This window comes from Podarcis melisellensis (genome assembly GCF_964234715.1).
Source record: "Podarcis melisellensis genome assembly, chromosome: 14".
NCBI lineage: Eukaryota > Metazoa > Chordata > Lepidosauria > Squamata > Lacertidae > Podarcis > Podarcis melisellensis.
In genome coordinates, this window is record NC_138546.1 from 37,479,468 (window position 1) to 37,500,145 (window position 20,678).

The 20,678-nt window shown below is 46.2% G+C and overlaps 1 protein-coding gene across 2 annotated transcripts in view; it reads right to left on the minus strand.

Moving 5' to 3' along the window:
• ADAMTSL3 (ADAMTS like 3) overlaps nt 1-17,089 on the minus strand; it is a 280,064-nt gene extending 262,975 nt beyond the window's left edge. The window contains exons 1-2 of one of the 2 annotated variants that reach the window (XM_081888376.1): nt 16,805-17,089; nt 12,696-12,806 (exon numbers count right to left, since the gene is read on the minus strand). In XM_081888376.1, the coding sequence (XP_081744502.1) occupies nt 12,696-12,773 (78 nt within the window). In that variant the 5' untranslated portion in view covers nt 12,774-12,806; nt 16,805-17,089. Of the gene's footprint in view, nt 1-9,009; nt 9,055-12,695; nt 12,807-16,804 lie in introns of those variants that run through there. The other variant, XM_081888377.1, reaches the window with a different exon arrangement.
• Between the last annotated feature and the right edge of the window lie 3,589 nt (nt 17,090-20,678).

Sequence of the window (20,678 nt, forward strand, 5' to 3'; positions counted from 1 at the left end):
GGATGAGAACAGAAATCGTGCTCCAGCGGCGTGGCGGCAGCGGGAGGCCCCATTAACTAAAGTGGTGCTTCAGGTTAAGAACAGTTTCAGGTTAAGAACGGACCTCCGGAACAAATTAAGTACTTAACCCGAGGTACCACTGTATAGCATGCAAGAAAATTTTCATATATTAGTGAAGTAACATACAAAAATGCATTGTGTTAGGAGAAATTGCATACAAATAATGCACTTAAGGGAAATGTGAACTAAAACAGGAAAACTTTCTTGAGGACACACATGTGTGTGTGTGTGTGTGTGTGTGTGTGTGTAAAGTGATGAAGAACTAAACTTAAATCTGGAAAACTGAGAGAAATAAAACTGACAGGTTTATCCATGCACACTAGAGGTTAGTATGGTGGCCCCTTACTGGACCTGGGCTCTGGGGCTGTAGTCTCAGGAATTTGTGGTCCATGCAGTCTCCTCAATCTCATTCCTAAAGGTCTCTGCCATCCTGGCCATGAGGACCCCTGGGTCAGCAGCAGTGCGCAAGCCCTGTGCTTCCTTCATCTGTACTATTGGTCCCTCAGACCCTGAGCCCGTGTCACTGCTGGACTCAGGGCTCAGGAAACCACAGCAAATAAAAAACATGTAGCTTGGTATCTTAGACAACAGCTCCTTCCACACAAGCTGATGTCAACCTAAGAGGGTTCCTCACCTATGCAAAATCCACTTGGCAAACATTCCACCATCTCAGCAAAACAGTGAGGTCCTCCAAATGTTATACGATGCTATTATTTTAGGTTGGTTATTAGGACAACCTTACAAATACTGATTTCTGAATGCTTTTTGGAATTTGAAGCTTTTTCTTTGTGCCTCCTTCTTTGTTTAATTAAGGTTTTTCTATTCTTTTGTTGGGTTTGCGGGGAGGGGAAATTGTGGTTCTCATTGGTGTTATTGCACGCCACTTTGTGTGTCACACAGTAGACAAATTTTAAAGACCTGTGTTAAGTGAGTAGCACTCCTCCAGTTCCCATTAGCTGTCCACGAGGTAAACACAGAACTGCAGATAGTTTTCCCATTGAAACAGTTCTGGTACTTTAACATACATGCATGATAAATATAGATATAAATGACTTTTAAAGGTTGTGATTTACAAACAGGGTAAGCTAACAGGATGTTTGAAAGGCCCGTGAGACTCACAACACTAAACAAAATGCATTTTCCTGGTAATTTAATTGCTCTCTCATTTTCAAGGCTATTCCCACTGGAGATGTAAATACACATTAAAACAAACTTGTGGAATTGAAATTGCATTTACAGCTTTCTTTCAGTAAAATACTATCTACTGCAAAAACACACAAAGCCACGCATTTCAGCAGTATATTGAAGCGTTTCAGTTACATATTTACCCAGGCCTAACTAAGACAACAAGCTGGAAAACCAAGGAAATATAAGGACCATTTGTCATCTACAGGATGTTTGGAAGACCTGTGGACCCTTCCTAAATGGATCCTTCCCATTCTTCTTTGCTGCCCTTTATGCCTGTCACAGCCTTCCAGCATAACTACAGAATGCCAGTCCTTTCTCCGCCTCAAAGCTTGCATTCAAAACCCTCAGCACCATGCAAAGCTGAGTCCAAGAATACATCCAGACTGCCACTACTTTGAGGGTGGAATTAAGCTGATATCAATTGCAGCCCTTTTTGGTCAGGGATCGTCTGGCCACAGTGGTCCAAGCAAGACTGGCCTACTCCCATGTAGGACTACTCTTGAGCCTGCTCCCGAGGCTCCATCTGGTACAAAATGCTCCACCGGAACATTGATGGGGACAGACTATCACCAGCATATACCTCCAGTGCTCAAAAGATTACACTGGCTGCCCATAGGCTACTGGGCCATGTTCAAGGTTCCGGTATCGATTTACAATGTTGTTAACTTGGGTCCAGGATGCTTCAAGGGCCGCCTAATCCCTTATAACCTCTCAGATCGCTGAGGTGTTCCAGCGAGTCACTGTTAGTGGTCCCCCCATGGCTCAGTTGCACTGGTGGTATCCAACCATTGAGTATTGTGGACCCAATTTTATGGAACTCCCTTCCAGTTGAGATCTGACAGGCCCCCTCCCTGCTGAATCTCCACAGAGCCTCCAAGTGTCCCTATTTTCCAGGGACAATCTCGGATTATCCTGGTTTCTGATTTTAATCCCAGAATGTCCCGCTTTTCCTCAGGATGTCCCTATTTTCATTGGAGAAATGTTGGAGGGTGTGGAGCTATGAGACCCCTGAGCCAAGGATATAAGTCAATGGTTTTCAACCAGTGTGCCATGGCCCCCTGGGTTGCCTTGAAGGATGGTCAGGGGCGCCACGAGCAACACTGGCCTCTGTACCTCTTTCCTTCCCTCCCCCTTCTGACGCCCACTCATGTCTCTTTGGGGGAAGGGTGAGTTCAGAGACCATGGGCAGCAGCAGCGGCTGCCCAGAGGATTCTTAAGGAGAGGGGGCAGAGGGAACACTCCACAAGGGAAGGTAATCAAAATAGGGCGAGAGGCTGCCAGCTCTGCAGGCAAGGGTGACATAACTGAGCTCCTGAGCCCCACAGGGGTGCCGCAGAAAGAATGTAGTTTGTAAAGGGAGCCATGGACTCAAAAAGGTTGAAAACCTCTGACAGAAGTACAGTGGTACCTCGGGTTAAGTACTTAATTCATTCCAGAGGTCCGTTCTTAACCTGAAACTGTTCTTAACCTGAAGCACCACTTTAGCTAATAGGGCCTCCTGCTGCCGCCGCGCCGCCAGAGCACGATTTTTGTTCTCATCCTGAAGCAAAGTTCTTAACCTGAGGTACTATTTCTGGGTTAGCAGAGTCTGTAACCTGAAGCGTATGTAACCTGAAGCATATGTAACCCAAGGTACCACTGTAACTAGAAGACATCTGAAGGCAGCCCTGTATAGGGAAGCTTTTTAATGCTTAATGTTTTATTATGTTTTTATATGTGTTAGAAGCCACCCAGAGTGGCTGGGGCAGCTCAGTCAGATGGGCAGGGTGTAAATAATAAAATTGTTGTTGTTAATGGAAAAGGACAGTCCTATTTTCATCAGAGAAATGTTGGAGGGTATGTCTCCAGTGCTTGCCAAATACTTTTTTTTAATTCCTGAAGGCACTTTAATTTAAGTCTGGTTTTATAACTGATTCCTACCCTTTTCTTGTATTGTGTTTCTTTGAACCGCTTAGAGCTGATCGTAGTTTATAAATTGATTAAATAAATTACATAGGGGCAAATTCGGTTTGCACGATTAAAGTGGAGTTCAGCTCTCTCGTGCAGCCAACCTGCTTCCAAAAAAACCCACACATAACAGACATCTTGTGGGAAAGAACGTGCTGCAGTGATGTTCTGGAAAGTGTGGGATCTTCATGTAATACTTATGCAAGTGGTATTGCCCCTCTATTACTTAAAGCACCTATGCCACACACACAAAAATGGCTATGACCATGTTAGATTTTATTTTCATTTGGATGTTTGTCTTTATCTTATAAATTGTTTTGTGCAATCATAATAGAAAAAGTAACACAATATACATGAGGGAATACACGGATTTCCCTAACCTATGTCGGTTCCCTAAAAATGTTCATCTTGCAATTCCACTGTTCGATCTTTGTAATAACCCACAGTAGTTGTGCTACTACTGTCAGCCAGCCAACACATTCAGAAAAGCAATATAAGGTTTTTGGACGATTCTGGGTGGGGAAAAAGAAGCTAAAAACAACTTTAAAAATGCAAATAGTTCTTCACCTTTAAAAACCAGGTGCCCGTATGTTTTAGGAGGCAGAATCTTGCTCAAAAATTCAACGTAACTGCCTTTGTTACGCACGTACCAAGACCTCAGATCACACTTAAACCTTCTGCAGCTGCAGTTGAGTGTTATACCAATAACAGAATACCATACCTGGAAAATGAATGAAAGGGTGGGAGAAACAAACTCAAGTTGCCTAGACAGAGTCCGGAAAAATCCATCTCAATACATCCGAAGTGGGTGTTATTCACATTAGCCTCTCACCTCTTAGTGGCAAGAGCATGACCCGGAGAATTCACAACACAACTTTTAAAAAAACACAACAGAACAATAAAAGCCTTTTTGGAAGGCGGCTCAATTCACAACGCATCAGCCAAACGGGAGAGAAGCCAAGATTTCTGCAACCTTGTGAAGGCTTCCACAAGGTGCAAGCCAAGAAACATTTACTGTAGAGCTGAGCCCCAAGAGAACCCTCTGCCTTATATTTTTGCGTACCTGCATCTCCCTGTAACATTATCAGCCGGATTTTATTTTGCATTAAAGCACTCAAAACTAGTGCAATGCAAGGCGCCACATGTGCAAGATGTCCAGGAAGACAACTTCCTTTACTTCTGAGCTGACACATACACATAGCAGTAGACGGTGTGGCCAAACGATGGCTTATGAGTCACTTGCAAGACATTCCATCTCGCCCTGTTCCTTTAAACATGACTCCCAGGCAGCTCAAGAAAGGATCCGCCAGCTGTCCTAGATCCTTATAGCTGTATCTTGGTCTTCCTTAGGTTGTGTTTTAATGTGCATTGATGCCAGTTGTCAGCCACCTTTGAAGGATATGTATCCTTAAAGGCAGAAGCTAGTGCGGCGTAATGGTTAGAATGCAGGACCAGGACCTGGGAGGCCAGGGTTCAAATCCCCACTACTCCATGAAGCTCACTGGGTGACCTGCGGCTAAGCACTGTCTTTCTCAGCCTAAATGAGGGTTGTTGTGGGGATAACATGGGGAGGAGAAGGACATGTAGGCTAGAAATGCAGTAAGAAAATATTAAAATAATTGAACTAAAGCCGTGTTAAGGAAAGTGAAAAAGGGGTTAATTCTCCATGAGTTTGCGCTGCAGTGCAGCTGCAGGCATCTTGTGGTTGTCTTATCTGTATTGCTGCGTAACACTGGGTAGAAAAGGACTCAAGTTACAGCATTCATTGCTTGGGAGTACAGAAGAGTCTGATGGAAACATGGAGATTATTGGAACGACCCTGTGAAAACGTGGAAAACTTTGTGAAGGAAGACCTCGCCAGAGGGATATTGGACAACTTGCAAGACTTCTGGACTCAGGGAAGTCTGGCAGTTGTAGGAGTTTGTTAGCAACTGGACTTTGCACTTCCTGTGTGGACTTTGTCTCAACAAGGACTTTAAGCTGGGACCCTCTCTGGGCTCAGAGAGTGAAAACATCTTGTAGCAACTGCAAATTGTGTGTGTGTATATATATATATATAGCGTGTGTGTTTGTGTTTGCCAGGTAAATATTATCTCTACTACACAGTTGTTTCCTGTGGTGAGCTTAACCGCTCAAATAAACTTCTCTGGTGCACACCCAACACCCAACAAGCTGGGCCAACAACAGGCATCTCTGGGAACTGGTTGTCTAGAGGCAGAAGAAAGATCATTTACAAACCCCAAAATGGACTTAAAGCAACATCTGTGGGTCACATAAGTTCTGCATCTATAAGAATGGGGGGGGTGCAGAATGGGGGGGTGCAGATAAGACAAGACAGGAGTTTGCACATCAGTCCAGAGCTCAGTAGTAGAGTATAAACTTTGCACATGGCAGAAGGTTGCAAAGTGCAGTCTAATGGTTAGACTATGACCAGGGTTTGAATCCCCACTTGGCTGTGAAGCTCACCAGGTGGCCTTGGGCTAGTCCTTGTCTTTCAGCCTGTCCTACCACACAGGGTAGTTGTGAGGACAAAATTGAGGGGAGAACCATGTACACCACTTTGAGCTCCTTGGAGAAAAAGGTGGTATATAAATGTTATATATAAATCCCTGGCATCTCCAGATGTGGTGTACATGGAATGAAGGTGTAAGCAGGTAATGGGCAATACTGCTACAGTGGTACATCAGGTTAAGTACTTAATTCGTTCCGGAGGTCCATTCTTAACCTGAAACTGTTCTTAACCTGAAGCACCACTTTAGCTAATGGGGCCTCCTGCTGCTGCCGCGCTGCCAGAGCACAATTTCTGTTCTCATCCTGAAGCAAAGTACTTAACCCGAGGTAATATTTCTGGGTCAGTGGATTCTGTAACCTGAAGCGTATGCAACCTGAAGTGTATGTAACCTGAGGTACCACTGTACTGGAGAGCTACTACCAGTCAGAACTGATGGGCTAGATCAGGGATGAGGGACCAGCAGCCCTCCAGATGTTGCTAGACTACAGTTCCCATAATTCCTGAGCAGTGATCATGCTGGCTGGGGCTGATGGGAATTCAACAATATCTGAGGGCCAGAAGTTCTCCATCCTTGGGTTAGATGGACAAACAGGTTGACATATTAGGCAGCCTCCTATGTATCTATTGGCTGGGTCCCAGGAATGGCCATCCGTCAGGGAATCTTTGCAGGGGATTGGACTAGATGACCATTTGGGTCCCTTCCAACTCTGCAATCATATGGTAAGCTGGAGATATTGGCTTGTTGCCTGTGCCCACCAGCTTACCCTTCAGCCTTGGGGGGTCTAACATGGAAGGGGTTATAAATATTTCCCAGCCAAAAAGGGGCAGTCAGCACAACACCCTCCAGATGTTCTTGGACTCCCACTCCCATGAGCCTCAGGAATTATGGGAGCTGTAGTCCACACCATCTGGAAGCTGGGCTAAGGTGTCTGCTCATAGGCGCAAAGTCGAAGTGCCAAGAGAACTAGTATCTTACATACATGGGAAGCTTGGTTTTTGTTTTTTAAGAACTTCTTGAGGTTTACAAGGCATGTGAAAGTTCTGGGTGTGCCTCTGGAGTGTAGAATTTTGGCTGCTGCTTGCAAGAAGCATGTATGTTAACAACAGGAGAAAACATCCTAAAATCACTTCTACTAACCATCCAGATTTTTGGCAGAGGAAAGAGAAGTACAGCCTGATTTCCGCCCATAAACAAACTCTCCACTTACTTAGCCCTAGAAAGCAGCATTATTAAACAAGGAGGATCGCCCACATTGACAGTAATGGCAACGGTTAGCATGCATCAGCTATGGGGTAATTACCATCTTAAGAGCGCTTTGAACATTGTTTTACAGTTCAGCTGGGCTAACTTGCATTCAGAGAGTTTCTAAGCTGTCCGGAAGCATGACAAACCCAAGGATTTCTGGAAACCAGATTCTTCTAGTCAGCTTTTCAAACATTGTTTTACTATTCTTGCTACAACATTAAATATAAATCAAACACAGATACAATTCCTCTTCTCAGTTTATATTAATGTTCTTTTGCAACTGTGATTTAAACAACTACTGGTATTTTTTTTAATGTGTATTTATCAATAAACAATCACTTCAAGCATTTGTTTGCAGGGAGATTATATGATGTTAGCTAAGTAATGAGCATTAATTCTAATTTGTTTGCCGCAGGTTAAATGACAGTTGAGTCAAAGCAGGTGTTAATTCAATACTTTCCAGTGCATTGTGCTATCACTTTTCTTATCGCAAAAAGTGATCTTTGGGGGAAGTGGGTTTGATGTACAAACTTCCCAACCACCAATATTTGTGCAATGCGAATTTGCTGCGATGGGATAGCAACAATCTGGGTGTACACTATGTGGCCAGCACAGACACACCATCCATCGCAAACTTGCATGTGGGGCTTGCAATTTGGTCCAGAACACACTGCACATAAGTACTGTCACAATGAAATTAGTAAGAAATAATTATCCAGGAGTTGGTCTGTATGCACCCATTATTATTGTTGGCTGGTTTGCAACCCCAATGCCTGGATCTGATTTCAGATTTACATCTGGAAAATGTCGTTCTCGTAAGACAGTGAACAGTACATGCCTGAAATGGAGAACCTGCGGTCCACTGCTGGACAATGACTCCAGCTGGCAATGATGGGAGTTGGAATCCAACAACATCTGGAGGGCTACAGGTAAACTAACCACTGGGCTTCGGGCTTGATGACCTTCTGTCTATATCAGACATGGCCAACCTTGGCCCTCCAGCTGTTTTGGGACTACAGTTCCCTGACCACTGGTCCTGTTAGCTAGGGATGATGGGAGTTGTAGTCCCAAAACAGCTGGAGGGCCAGGTTTGGCCATGCCTGGTCTATATAAAGTCAGTTCCTGTGTTCCTGTCATGCTCAAGACTGAAACAGATATATTGGTGGCAGATTCAAGCCAATCATGTTGGAAAAGTTTTATCTTAAGATAATTCTTATTTATTCCAATTTATTCTAAGAATGCTACAACTCTCAATGAAATAGTGATTGAGGGAAGAGGAATAAAATGCTGAGGCAAACAACCTATTCTTACTATCACTGGTTCTCGATGTTGTTATTTTGATCAAAGCAAGTAGAATATATAATAATAATAATAATAATAATAATAATAATAATAATAATAATAATACATTTTATTTATATCCCGCCCTCCCCAGCCAAAGCCGGGGTCAGGGCGGCTAACAACAATAAAACAGTACAAAAGTACAGCACAAACAACACTCTAAAATCATTCATTATAAAATTAATTAAATTCAAGCCACTGGCCACCATTGGGTTTTGTTAGCATAAAACTAATTTTAAAAGCAGTACTACTTGACTTTGTAATATCCCTTGTTTTTTTTTCTATCCCAGCAAACTGAGGAAAGCAGCTGTTTGGATCCCAAGAATACTAATTTTTAAAGCTGCCATTAGTCATAAAGCAACTGCAGGAACTTGCATAAGCTTTGCGGTAATGCTGTCACTGAATAGCCATGTCAGAGATAAATATTTCATTGAACAGTACGCTTGGCAGATTCGTAAGGATCTCTCCTTTGGGGATGTTTCTAATCTGGCTTTTAAAGTCTACACAGAAGCATAGGTTTGAAGGCAAAGCCACCATTTTACCTCAGAGCTTCCAATTTGAACCCACCATTTTACCTCAGAATTTAGAGCTTATAACACAAAACCACCATTCTACCTCAGAATTATCGCAATCTTCTTGTTGGCAGTTCTAACCAGCAGTGTAGATGGGGGAAGGGGGCGCACCGGGCGCTACTCACCCAGCAGGCAACACTTACTGTGGGGCCTGCAGCATGCCCAAGCCACATGTCTCTCCCAGGGGTGGCTCAGGCACCTTTTCCAGTGGCGTGGGGCCCGCAGTCATCCCCCGCCTCCTCTTCAGCCACCCTGCAGGCCAGCTACGCCACTGGTTCTAACTGATCTTATAATCAGAAGGGGGCGGGGTGGGGGGGACAAGCAGCAAATCTTTTATACAGTGGTACCTCAGGTTAGGGACATGGGTGGCGCTGTGGGTAAAACCTCAGTGCCTAGGGCTTGCCGATCGCATGGTCGGTGGTTCGAATCCCCGCAGTGGGGTGAGCTCCTGTCTTTCGGTCCCAGCTCCTGCCCACCTAGCAGTTCGAAAGCACCCTTAAGTGCAAGTAGATAAATAGGTACCGCTTTATAGCGGGAAGGTAAATTGCGTTTCCGTGTGCTGCTCTGGTGCCGGTTCGCCGGAGCAGCTACGTCACGCTGGCCACGTGACCCGGAAGTGTCTCCGGACAGCGCTGGCTCCCGGCCTCTTAAGTGAGATGGGCGCACAACCCCAGAGTCTGTCAAGACTGGCCCGTATGGGCAGGGGTACCTTTACCTTTACCTTTTACCTCAGGTTAAGTACTTAATTTGTCCCGGAGGTCCGTACTTAACCTGAAACTGTTCTTAACCTGAAGCACCACTTTAGCTAATGGGGCCTCCTGCTGCTGCCGTGCCACCAGAGCCTGATTTCTGTTCTTATCCTGAAGCAAAGTTCTTAACCTGAAGCACTATTTCTGGGTTAGTGGAGTCTGTAACCTGAAGCGTATGTAACCCAAGGTACCACAGTACAGGGAGATGAGAAGTACTAATTGTAATATTTTTATTGTTTAGCTATTAACCATAACAAAGATGACTAGGGCCAGCTGTATCCTGAAGTAGATTAAGGCAACCCTGCCAAGTAATTTGTTTTTTAAAAATCCATACACTCGGGGAAGGTGTGCATGCAAATTATATCTGTAAAAATAATGTACAAAAATGCATTAAATAAACAAGTGCTTTAGAAAAGTGTGTATGTGAGGAAAACAACATCCAAATGTGTGTTTATTAGAAGAAATTCACACTAAAAAGCTGATAAACTTTCATTATGGCTCGGGGTGTGTGTGTCACAAACTGATGAAGAAACGTAGAGGACTGAATTTTAGATCTAGAAAAATGAGCAACCTATATTCACAGATTCTCCCATTCCCAGTCTGACGTACCATTTAAAGGCAGAAATTTGTTTAAACCATTTCCACCCTGCTCCTTGTCCGAGAAGTTTCCCAGAATCGCTTACAAATCAGCACAGTCCCTACCTACCCCTCAGGCTCACAACCTGAATATACAAAAGGAGATGGGGAGAGAGAAAACAAGAAAACTCAGGCACCCAAATTCTCCATATTAAAATGCATTGCAATCCTAACCATGTCTACTCACAGAAGTAAGCCCCCTTGAATCCGATGGGGCTTACTCCCAGGTGAGAAGGGTTAGGATTGCAGCCAAGGTTCTTATAATAACCAGACGAGATCTGGAAATGGCCAAATATTTATCTTATAACATTGGGTTGAATCCAGATGAGGGAAAGCCTTCTTACATGTGGAAGGTGTCTTACGCTCACCCAACAGCTGCTTTAGGCCTAATACCAGAGAGTTGCATGAGAAAGTTGCTCTGCTTTATGAGATGTGAGACCTGCTACAGAGCCTGTTGTTCAAATTGCTAGCACTTGAACAGGGATAGCAAACGTTGTGCCCTCCTCATGTTGTGGACTGCATTTGCCATGCTGGCAGGGGATAATGGAAATTGTCTATGACATTGGTGGGGAAGCAACACACAACGCTTGCTAACCCTGGGTTTGCAGGACAGAATTAGCAACTGCTTTCCTTCAACTCACTGTTCCTTCTGTCCAACCCACAATATATTTAACCAGGGCAGGGGGAGTGCTGTGACATTTGGATCTGCCAACACAAGCCACGGAAAAGTCTTAATCTGACCTTGGATTTAGCTGTCTAGTCTGTGGCCTTCCATAGATACGTGCGGCAAGGCTAACTTCCGCTTTGAAGGGTCTGTGGGCAAAGTATTCCCTCATTCCTCAGTGGCTCTGGAGGGTTTACCTGCTGGTAGCACCAGAAGCACTGTGTTGGGAGTCTGAGCCTAGTCGCCATTTTAATTTCCCACAATGCCTAAGAGCGACAACATCCCAGGGGAAGTGAAATTGTGTGACGTTAAAAATGGCCGCCCAGCTTAGCCGCCCAGTGCTTGTTCACAGCGCTGGGCTAGCAAAAAAAAAAAAAAAGGAAGTGGGCACCAGCAGTGGGTCCTGTCAGCTGCGTAAGGTGTCACCACTGAGGGGGGTGACAAATTGCTGGGCAGTACTCACTGCGGGGCCTGCAGCACGCCCGAGCCACGCATCTGTTGGGAAACTGTGTACGTGCAGCTACTCACACAGAGTCAATTAAGGTTTCTCAGACAGCCAGAAGGCAGTCTGAAGGAGTAAGTCTACCTTGTGATAACAGAGACATGGAGACCGCTCCTTGATTGGTCAAGCTCTCTCAAGGAAGTGATAATGGCCTACTAACTAAATGTGTTAGTTCAGTGTTCAGAGTTCTGTGTGTCAGTGTAGGAGTTGTGAGTCGTGTCAGAGAGAGCTAGCAAAAGATCCGTGTTCTGTTCCTGTAAATAGTCCACTGTATATAATAAACACCTAACTACAAGTTCCTGGTTCCTTCTTCGTCTATCCTGTCTGCAGCCAAATCACCAATTGCTTCCGTGGATTCTGCGTGTACTCTGCTAGGTCTGGCTAAGGTCCTGCAACTAGTCAGAAAGTTTCGAAACACCAAATAGGTTTTACCAGTAGGTTATGGACTGCAGATTGGCGCAGATTGGTTGCAGCACGTTCTGAAGCAGTGGACGCCTGGGTCAACAGTCTCCCAGATTCCTAGCATAGGAGTTGGCGAGGACTGGCCGGAGGTGATCAGCAGTAGCTGTGTCGTGTCGACGCCAGAAGCTGAACCGGCAAGACCTGCGCGTCTTGCAATTTTAACATTGCAATTTTAAAACATACACATGAAAAATCACAAGCTTTTTTGGTATGCATTCTGTATTTTTGCAAGCACAATTTCCTAACACAATGCCTTTTTGTGTGCCATTTTCACTAATATGTGTACAGTACTTAAATGCACACTTTGCCCTAGTTTATGCGTTTTTGTGCACAATACTTGGGCGGGTGAACTGCACTGCAAAATCTTAAAAAGTGAGAATTTCCAAGGGTGGCTGGTGTGTTTCAGAAAGCACTAAGCGGGCAAGTTCACCTTTAGGCGCGATTTAAATCAGATTTCTCCTCCTTCACCCCTAGGATGCTGCTATCAGCAATTGCTACTCAGCGATTTGTTATTAGTTATTTTAAGGACTATGTTATTTTTATGCATTCTTCTCATCTAATACGGTTTTGCTGTAAACTGCCTTGTGGCTTGTAAAAAAAAAAAAAGGCGGAATGTAAGTCGTCTAAAGGAAGGATGGGAACAGCAGCAACAAAAATTGCCTTTCCTACTACAGCTGCCTTTGATTCGAACACCAGCAGCACGCTAGAGCGCGCAGCCCATCCCAGCGACTTGCCGGGATTTCCCCCTTTCATCCGTAGGATTAATCCATCATCCCATCTTCAAGCAGCTGCTGAGACTGCAACCCTCTTGCCTACCTGTAGATGGGCGCAGATGGCGGTCACTGTGAACCAGGTGATCTCCCACGAGAGTCCTGTGGACTTGGCATAAGCCATTCTCCTCTTGCACCTTTAAGGGGACGGGAGAAGCTGTAAGCAAAAGAAGAAGGGAAAAAGTCAATGCACCCCGCCAGAATCTGAATGACTAAAGCAAACTGGGCAGTGAATACAACCCGGACTTTGGAAACGGTGCAACCATAACAGCCGAGGTTTGTGCTGGCCAGGAAAGCAGACTCACAGAGAACAGCATGATCGCAGCGTGGAGGCTGAGGTACTCCAATAAGGGCAGGAGGGTGGGGGAGCTGGCCAGAGGAGCAAAAGCCAGCTAGGTTTTTCTCTCGCTTACGAGTCAGTTTATCAAGCCTGTAACCTCCTTCCCCATTATCCCCCCCCCCATTACCATATACACACACAGGAGCCAAGAAGAAACTGAACCTTGCAAAGCTATTTCAACACTCTTCCTTCCCCCCCCCCCCGCCCTGCTTCCCAAGCCAAGGAACCCAACTCTGGGACTTTGGGATCCGTAACAGTTCCAGCCGTGTTGGCTACTCAGCCCCGTGGCAGAAAAGCGACAATCCTCACTCGCTTTGGGGAGGGGCCCCGCCGATTCGTGGATTAGAATACGAGGACTGTTAACTGTTTCCATGTAAAGGACAACGTCGAACCGCTGTCCCTGCGGCACGGAAAAGCTCTTTGTGTGTAAAATCTCTGCAGATTTGAAACCGCACGCAAGGGGCTACTGGTTTTTACTGTCCCTTTCTTTCATCCAGGCTATTACTGCAATATGATAAAAGTTGGCCAGCTTATCTGGCAACCACCCATGTTCTCAAGACCACAGGGTTTGCAATATCCCTGAGAAGAAGAAACATCATCTCCATGGGAAATCTTGGGCACCTAATTCTGTCAGCCTTCACTGGGGACAAATCGCTCCTCCCAAGAAAAATCTCATCCTTCCTCTCACCTTCAGCCAGAATGTGGCCCTCGAGTTCAAAAATGTCCCCCACCCCCCACCCCCGGACTGGGACCATTGAGAGCCAGGTACAAATCTACAATCAGCCATTAAACTTTACTGAGTTGAGGACTCTCAGCCCAACCTACTTCACAGGGTTGTTTTGAAGATAAAACTCAGCTCCTGAGTATGTCACTCTGAGCTCCTTTGGGGGTGGATATAAATGCAATAAATAATGGACGCAACAAGATCAAATTATCCTAAACAGGACAAGGGAATCCAGGCTATAGTCATTTGTGCTCTAGTAACCTCTTGCTTAGACTACTGCGTTGTGCTCTACTTGGGGCTGCTCTTGAAGACTGTTTGGGTGGATCCAATGGCTCTAAACCATATAATAACAGTCCTAAAAGACCTGTACTCACTGCCAATTTGTCACCAAGCCCAATTCAAGGTTTGGTTCTGTTATGTAAAGCCCTGAAAAGCTTGGCATTTGGCTACATGAAGGACTCATTTCTCTCTGACTACTGTCCTGCACGTAGTCTGAGCATAGCTGTCAAGTGTCCCTTATTTGAAGGGACAGTCCCTTATTCCAGCGCCATGTCCCGCTGCTGTCCCTTATTGATAGATGTCCCTTAAATGATGTCCCTTAAATTTCAAAGGAAGCAGCTCCTCTCCTCCCTCCCTCCCTGCCGGCCAGGGAGGAGGGAGGTTCCAACTGTGTTGCTTGGCTGTGTTGCTCACCCAATAAGAAGTCTAAGAACGACTGGGGGGTGGAGCTTGCATGCCTTGTGTGTGGCTAGTTAATGCAAGCTGAGGGGGTTTTTGAATGCTGGACGCCATTTTGTTGCACGTGCTGCTGCAAACTTTGCAGTGCAAAGCCAGGCCGGGGAACCATCTTAAGTTGAGGCTGCATAGGCCTTGTGGTGCATGTGATTCAGATTCTATTCAGTTGAACCTCTGGTTACAAAGTTGGTTGGACAGTGTTCTCAAAGCTACCAGCATGAGTTTGACCAGACTGCAGGAGGACAGGAAGACTGGAGTGCCTGGAACAGGTGAGGCTGCAGGTCCCTTATTTTGGCTGCTGGTCCCTTATTTTCAAATCTGTAAGTTGACAGCTATGAGTCTGAGATCCACTCAGGGGTCCTTTTAGTACAGTGGTACCTCGGGTTACATATGCTTCAGGTTACATACGCTTCAGGTTACAGACTCTGCTAACCCAGAAATAGTGCTTCAGGTTAAGAACTTTGCTTCAGGATGAGAACAGAAATTGTGCTCCGGTGGCACGGCAGCAGCAAGAGGCCCCATTAGCTAAAGTGGTGCTTCAGGTCAAGAACAGTTTCAGGTTAAGTACGGACCTCCGGAACAAATTAAGTACTTAACCAGAGATACCACTGTAGTTCCATCATTCAGCAAAATTCAGGGGTCTGTGACCTGCAAGAGGACTTCCTCTGTAACAGCACCCAAGTTATGGAACAAGCATCCCCTAAAGATCCAGCTGGCATCAAAGTTGTTCATTTTTTGACACCAGCTGAACACTTTCAGTTTGCATCCATCATCAATACTCAAAGAGTAGACTTGTTGACATTTATGGACCTGATTTAGGATTGTCAATTTTAATGGAGCTACTCAGAGTAAAACTTAGTTGGATACAGGCATAATCGGCAGGTGTTATATAATATGTTAACAGATGGTTGGATTTTAGTGATTTGCTGCTGTTTTATTGGCTTGTGATTGATGCTTTAATATTGCAACCCACCCCAAGGTCACGTGAGAAGGAATTATTTTTGAAAATAAAATACAATAAATGTGACTACATTAAAGAGGCTGCCAGATCCATCTCTCCAAGGCTCTCTCTTCGCCACCCAGTTAAAACAACACCTGTTCCTCCAATAGCTGCCCCTCCCACATGTACACACACATGCCAGTCTCAAAGATATCTCAGCACAGGAACAGATCTTTCCTGCCGCACATATTGATACAGTAGTGCTATAGCCTATTTCCAAATAAGGGTTTCTAAAACGATGCCGGAATAGTGTTTAGATCTGCAGGGCGGCTATACACGGCCCTCCCTGCCATGCTAATAACTCTCAGGCACTGTGTCTGTGCAGCCTGCCTGCACTTAGCAAACACTGTGTAGAGATTTCAATCTTTTGTTCCTCCAGAGAAAGTGTCTTTTCAGACCCAAGACCCACTTTTAACCCAAACATGTGTCTGGGGACCCTTTTTCCTTAATCTTTTACCCTATATTTGCGCGGTGGTAGCGCTCTTGCAGCAACCCACCTCGGATCAGGCCGCAACCCATCGGCCAAAGAGCAGAGCTCTGGAGCCCATCCTCTGCACTCCCCTCTGAAAACATCCCACCACCTGCTTCGGCCCACGTGAAAAGGTTGGCTGTCCGAATCCCAGAATGAAACCTGGGGGCAAAGCAGACATTTGCCCTGGAGTGGTGAGCGAAGCTGAGAGGGCACCTCTTGAAAAGCTGCCAAGTCCCTTGTCGGCACCACTGAGCAAGCTGGCCAAGAGAGAACATCACCCTTTCCTTCATCCCAGGCATGTCCAAAGTCTAATCCGGCCCCTGTAGCAGTCTATCTTCTGGGTAAAATCCTAAAAAAACTCAACAACTTTGGTCAGCCCTCACGCATGTTCACTTCATCAAATCTGACCCTCTTTGAAAAAGGTTGGGCACCCCTGCCTCATCCTAAAGGTCAGGCCCACAAACACACACACACACACACCCCTTTCCAGAAACTTGCTCTCCTTAAGTTATAGCTGTCAATGGATCCCCCCCCTTTTTAAAGGGAAATTCCCTTATTCCGAATAGGATTCCTCGCAAGTAAAAGGAAAAGTTGACAGCTATGCCTTAAGTCCTTAATTTCATGGGGAGACAAGCTGCAGCTGCCCAGGCTTGATGGAGGGGTCTCTATGCATGCTCAGAGACACCCTGCTTACCAAGTGCCCGTCCAGGGTCCCACTCAGAGCCCCGCGCTAGATACCCTCTCGGGGTGCAAGTGGAGCCCCCCGCGCGCCCCTCTTCGCGAGAGCGCCCTCTCACCGGCACCCCGCGCGCGCCCGTCCTGGGTGCAACTTCGGCGCAGCGCGCGCGGGCGCCAAACTCCGCACGCGCGCGCTTTGGGGATACCTTTGCTCAACTTCGGGGCGCAAATCCCTGCGGCGTGGCCACCACCTCACGCGACGGCGTTTTCCCTCTCCCTCTCCTCAGGGGGAAGGGAGCAGGCGTGGACTCGGCGGCGGCGGCGGAGGCAGCAAGGCGAAGCCTCTCCTCCTGTCAAAGCACCAGGGACGCCGACGCCGCATGCTTGCAAAGCGGAGCTGGCAGGCGAACAAGCGCCCGCCCTTCGAGCTTGGCTGGCTCGCTCCCTCCAGGCTCCTCCAGCCCACAAGCCCCGCCAGACCGACTTAGCCGAGGGCCTCGGAGGAAGTGGCGGAGAGAGCAAGGGCGCCGGCGCCGCCGCCACCTCCTCCCGCAGGGCAGCGCGCAAGGCCAGGCGACGGCGCGCGTCTCTTGGAGCTCCCGCGCCGCCACCTGCTCCGCCGCGCGCGCCCTGCAGGCAAAAGGCGCCTCGACGCGGGGAGAGCCAATGGGATGCAAGGAGCGGGGGGAGAGTGCCTCTGAGCTCGTACAGAGTGCCTTTCTTTCATTCACACACACCACTTGGAAAAACCACCCAGATAGCCTGGGTATTATTATTATTATTATTATTATTATTATTAATCAACCCAATCCTATTTCCAAGCCCAGGTTGTTGAGAGGGTTTGCAGGCCAATGGGATGCAAGGAGCGGGGGGAGAGTGCCTCTGAGCTCGTACAGAGTGCCTTTCTTTCATTCACACACACCACTTGGAAAAACCACCCAGATAGCCTGGGTATTATTATTATTATTATTATTATTATTAATCAACCCAATCCTATTTCCAAGCCCAGGTTGTTGAGAGGGTTTGCAGGCGAATGGGATGCAAAGAGCGGGGGGAGAGTGCCTCTGAGCTCGTACAAAGTGCCTTTCTTTCATTCACACACAGCACTTGGAAAAACCACCCAGATAGCCTGGGTATTATTATTATTATTATTATTATTAATCAACCTAATCCTATTGAGAGGGTTTGGGGCGATGCTCGGCGTTCTCCAAAAAGGCATGAACAACTTTTTAAATACAAAACCTTACGGACTTGAGTATTAAGCCCATAAGGTCTTCTACAACTTAGGTGGCTGGAAAGGCGAGGCTGCAGACAGCGAGCAGGAGGAGGACCCGTTGCAGGCAAAAGCCATTACAAAAGCAGCCTTGACAGTTACTTACATGCCGACCCTTAGCACTCTCCCTAGTTAGCACTTTTTCATGGAAGCATGCCTAAAATTGCAGCCGCGGCGAAGCATTCCCAAAATCGCCCTTCGATGGGCGGTGTGCAGCGTAAATGTAATAAAAGCAACATCATTGAGTGAGAGGCAGCAATAGCTATTCAAATCAGGCGGCCGCAATGAAGCCCTTTGAAATACCTGCACACAAGTGAAGCCAAACAGCTCGATCCGACGCACGCCTTTTGCTCGGAAGTGAAGTCCCACTGTGTTCAATGAAGCTTAGCTCCTAGTAAACGTGTCTAGGATTGCAGCCTCGCCCTCGCTACATTTACCTGGGCGTAGGCCCCAGTGAACGCAGTAGGACTTGCTTCCGAGTAAACATCCTTACTGATGCTGAGGCTGTGAAATTCTGCTTTGCACATTTCTGGCCTCTCCGTACGGATATTTGAAACCCAGTGAACACAATGGTACTTACTCCGGATTAAACTGCTCAGGATTGCAGCCTTTATAAATGCCCTCCACGTCTTCTATCAATATATATATATATATGATTCGTTCCTACATAGACGTCAACCGGATGGGTGCAATATTAAATCACTATTTGCATGTGTAAATAAACTGTCTCAGCTCTTACATCGAAAATGGAACTTTGGTTCCGCTTACCATGCACCCAGTACTTGCCGCAGTCAGTTCACACGTTCAGCTGCCCGCTCTCAAATAAACCGTAATCAAAGAGATAAATCAAATTCTATGTACTTGCATTCTATTATTTCCACCTCAAAAACAGGTAAACATTGCGGAAGCGGAATTGTATACCTTCCCGGGCTGGTATTATGTCAAACGTATAATTAACTGGGGACCGGCTACTCTTTTTCCAAATGGCTAATTTTACCACCCGGGCTTGAGGATGCTTGCGCGCCACGTGGAATACGTGCAGCCTCCCCTATAGCACATGAGAATGCGCGAAGGAACTCGACCGAGAAACCGAAGGCACATTCTGGCCGATGAAAGGTTTACATCTGCGTTAAAGCATCGCATTAAGGAAGCTAGTATAAAACTGTCACGTGTGAATGCAAGTAGGTTGACCGGGATTCTCATAACTGTCTAGCATTCGAAAGGACCATCTTATCACGAAGAAAACTTATTAAGGGTAACTACTCCTTACCTGCCGCCGCCAGAGATGCGAGTCGTTTAGGAGAGGGAGGAGCAAACTTTCCTCTTCTCTACTGCATCAAAGGCAGCACAGAAGAGTCGGCGTCGCCGGTTGAGAAATACAGGCTTGCAAATTGATGCTTAAACCTTAGCCTTCCTTTGCAGGGCAAGCGGCGCCTTTACGCAAACCCCGTGCGCAGCCATAGATCTCCACGCGTCCTCCTCTCCTTCGAGGTGCGGTTACATCTATCAAACCTCGCCGCTTTCCTTATGCAGTGAACCCACCTCCTCGGGGAAATGTGTCCCCTTTTTGCTGGCAGATAACTCAATAGTGGGCTAAAGGAAAGCCTGGAATGATCACAGAATCAACAGAAAGCCAAAGTGTCTTGCTATTCCATCCGTGCCACTGAAGTTAAAAATACGCACCGAGGAACTAAACATAACCTCGTGAAAGGGTTTGCTGAAATGTGATTGCGCCGTTTCCAACCTGTTGAAAATCAACTTAGATTTCTTCTATAGCTGGGAACGGCGCGCCCTCTAGAGGAAAATCTGGTAGAAGATACAGAGGAGGATATGCGTACAGCACTTATTTGTACAAAACTAAACAGGATACAGCTGTACTGTCTTATAATCTTGCCTTTGCCCGGTTGCACGTTAATGAGAGAACCAACCTGGTAAAAAGAATCTTGTCGCACAATCTATTGCACATCTCCTCAGAAGTAACACCTACTGAGTTCAATCGGCCTTATTCCCAGGAAAGTGGAGTTACTTATCGGGGAGTAAGTAACCCTTTGGCTGCGTTGTCAGTCTTTGAGCTAATTGAATTAAACAGTTAAATCCACATAAATTTACATTGGAGCAAACAGTTAGTTCTGAAGGGGGGGGGAGCTATAACCAGTTGATAAATCACTTAAATGTTACTAGCCAAATTTTGGACACTTGTAAGTCAAAAGACCCTTTAATGTATCTTAGAATTGTTCCATTGGCTCCCAAAACATTGTTGTACAAGCTACAGCTATCTTTATATTAGGGGAAAGATGTACTAAGCTCTTAAACTATGTATTGTATACCTCCCATCTCTCTGTGGGAGGCTGGTTGTATTGCTCCTATTGAATCCACCCACTCATGCAAATCTGGCCTTTTGGGAACCAGCTAATTATTAAGTCCTGGTGATATAGAATACAAAGCATAGGAAAAGAGGGAAGCCCACACAAACCTTTGAAAACAGAGCAGGTACAAAGCATAGGGAAAAAATTAAAAAGGCTGCTTATATGCTGGAGATAATAGGACCCAGAAAGTGTCATTGTGTTCCTCCAGTGATAATCCTGGTGTTTTGTTTTTTTTTAAGAAGGCTTGCATTAGAAGCAAACCTTTTGCATCTATTTTCTGCAGTTACTGATTGACAAGCACGATCAAGTCAAGTTCTGCAAGGAGCGCTGCATGCGTGGTTCTCCGGCTCCCTTTTATTCTGACAACACCCCTGTGAGGTAGGCAGACCGAGAGACTGACTGGGTTCGTGGCTCTGTAGGGGATTTGAACCCAGGTCTCCT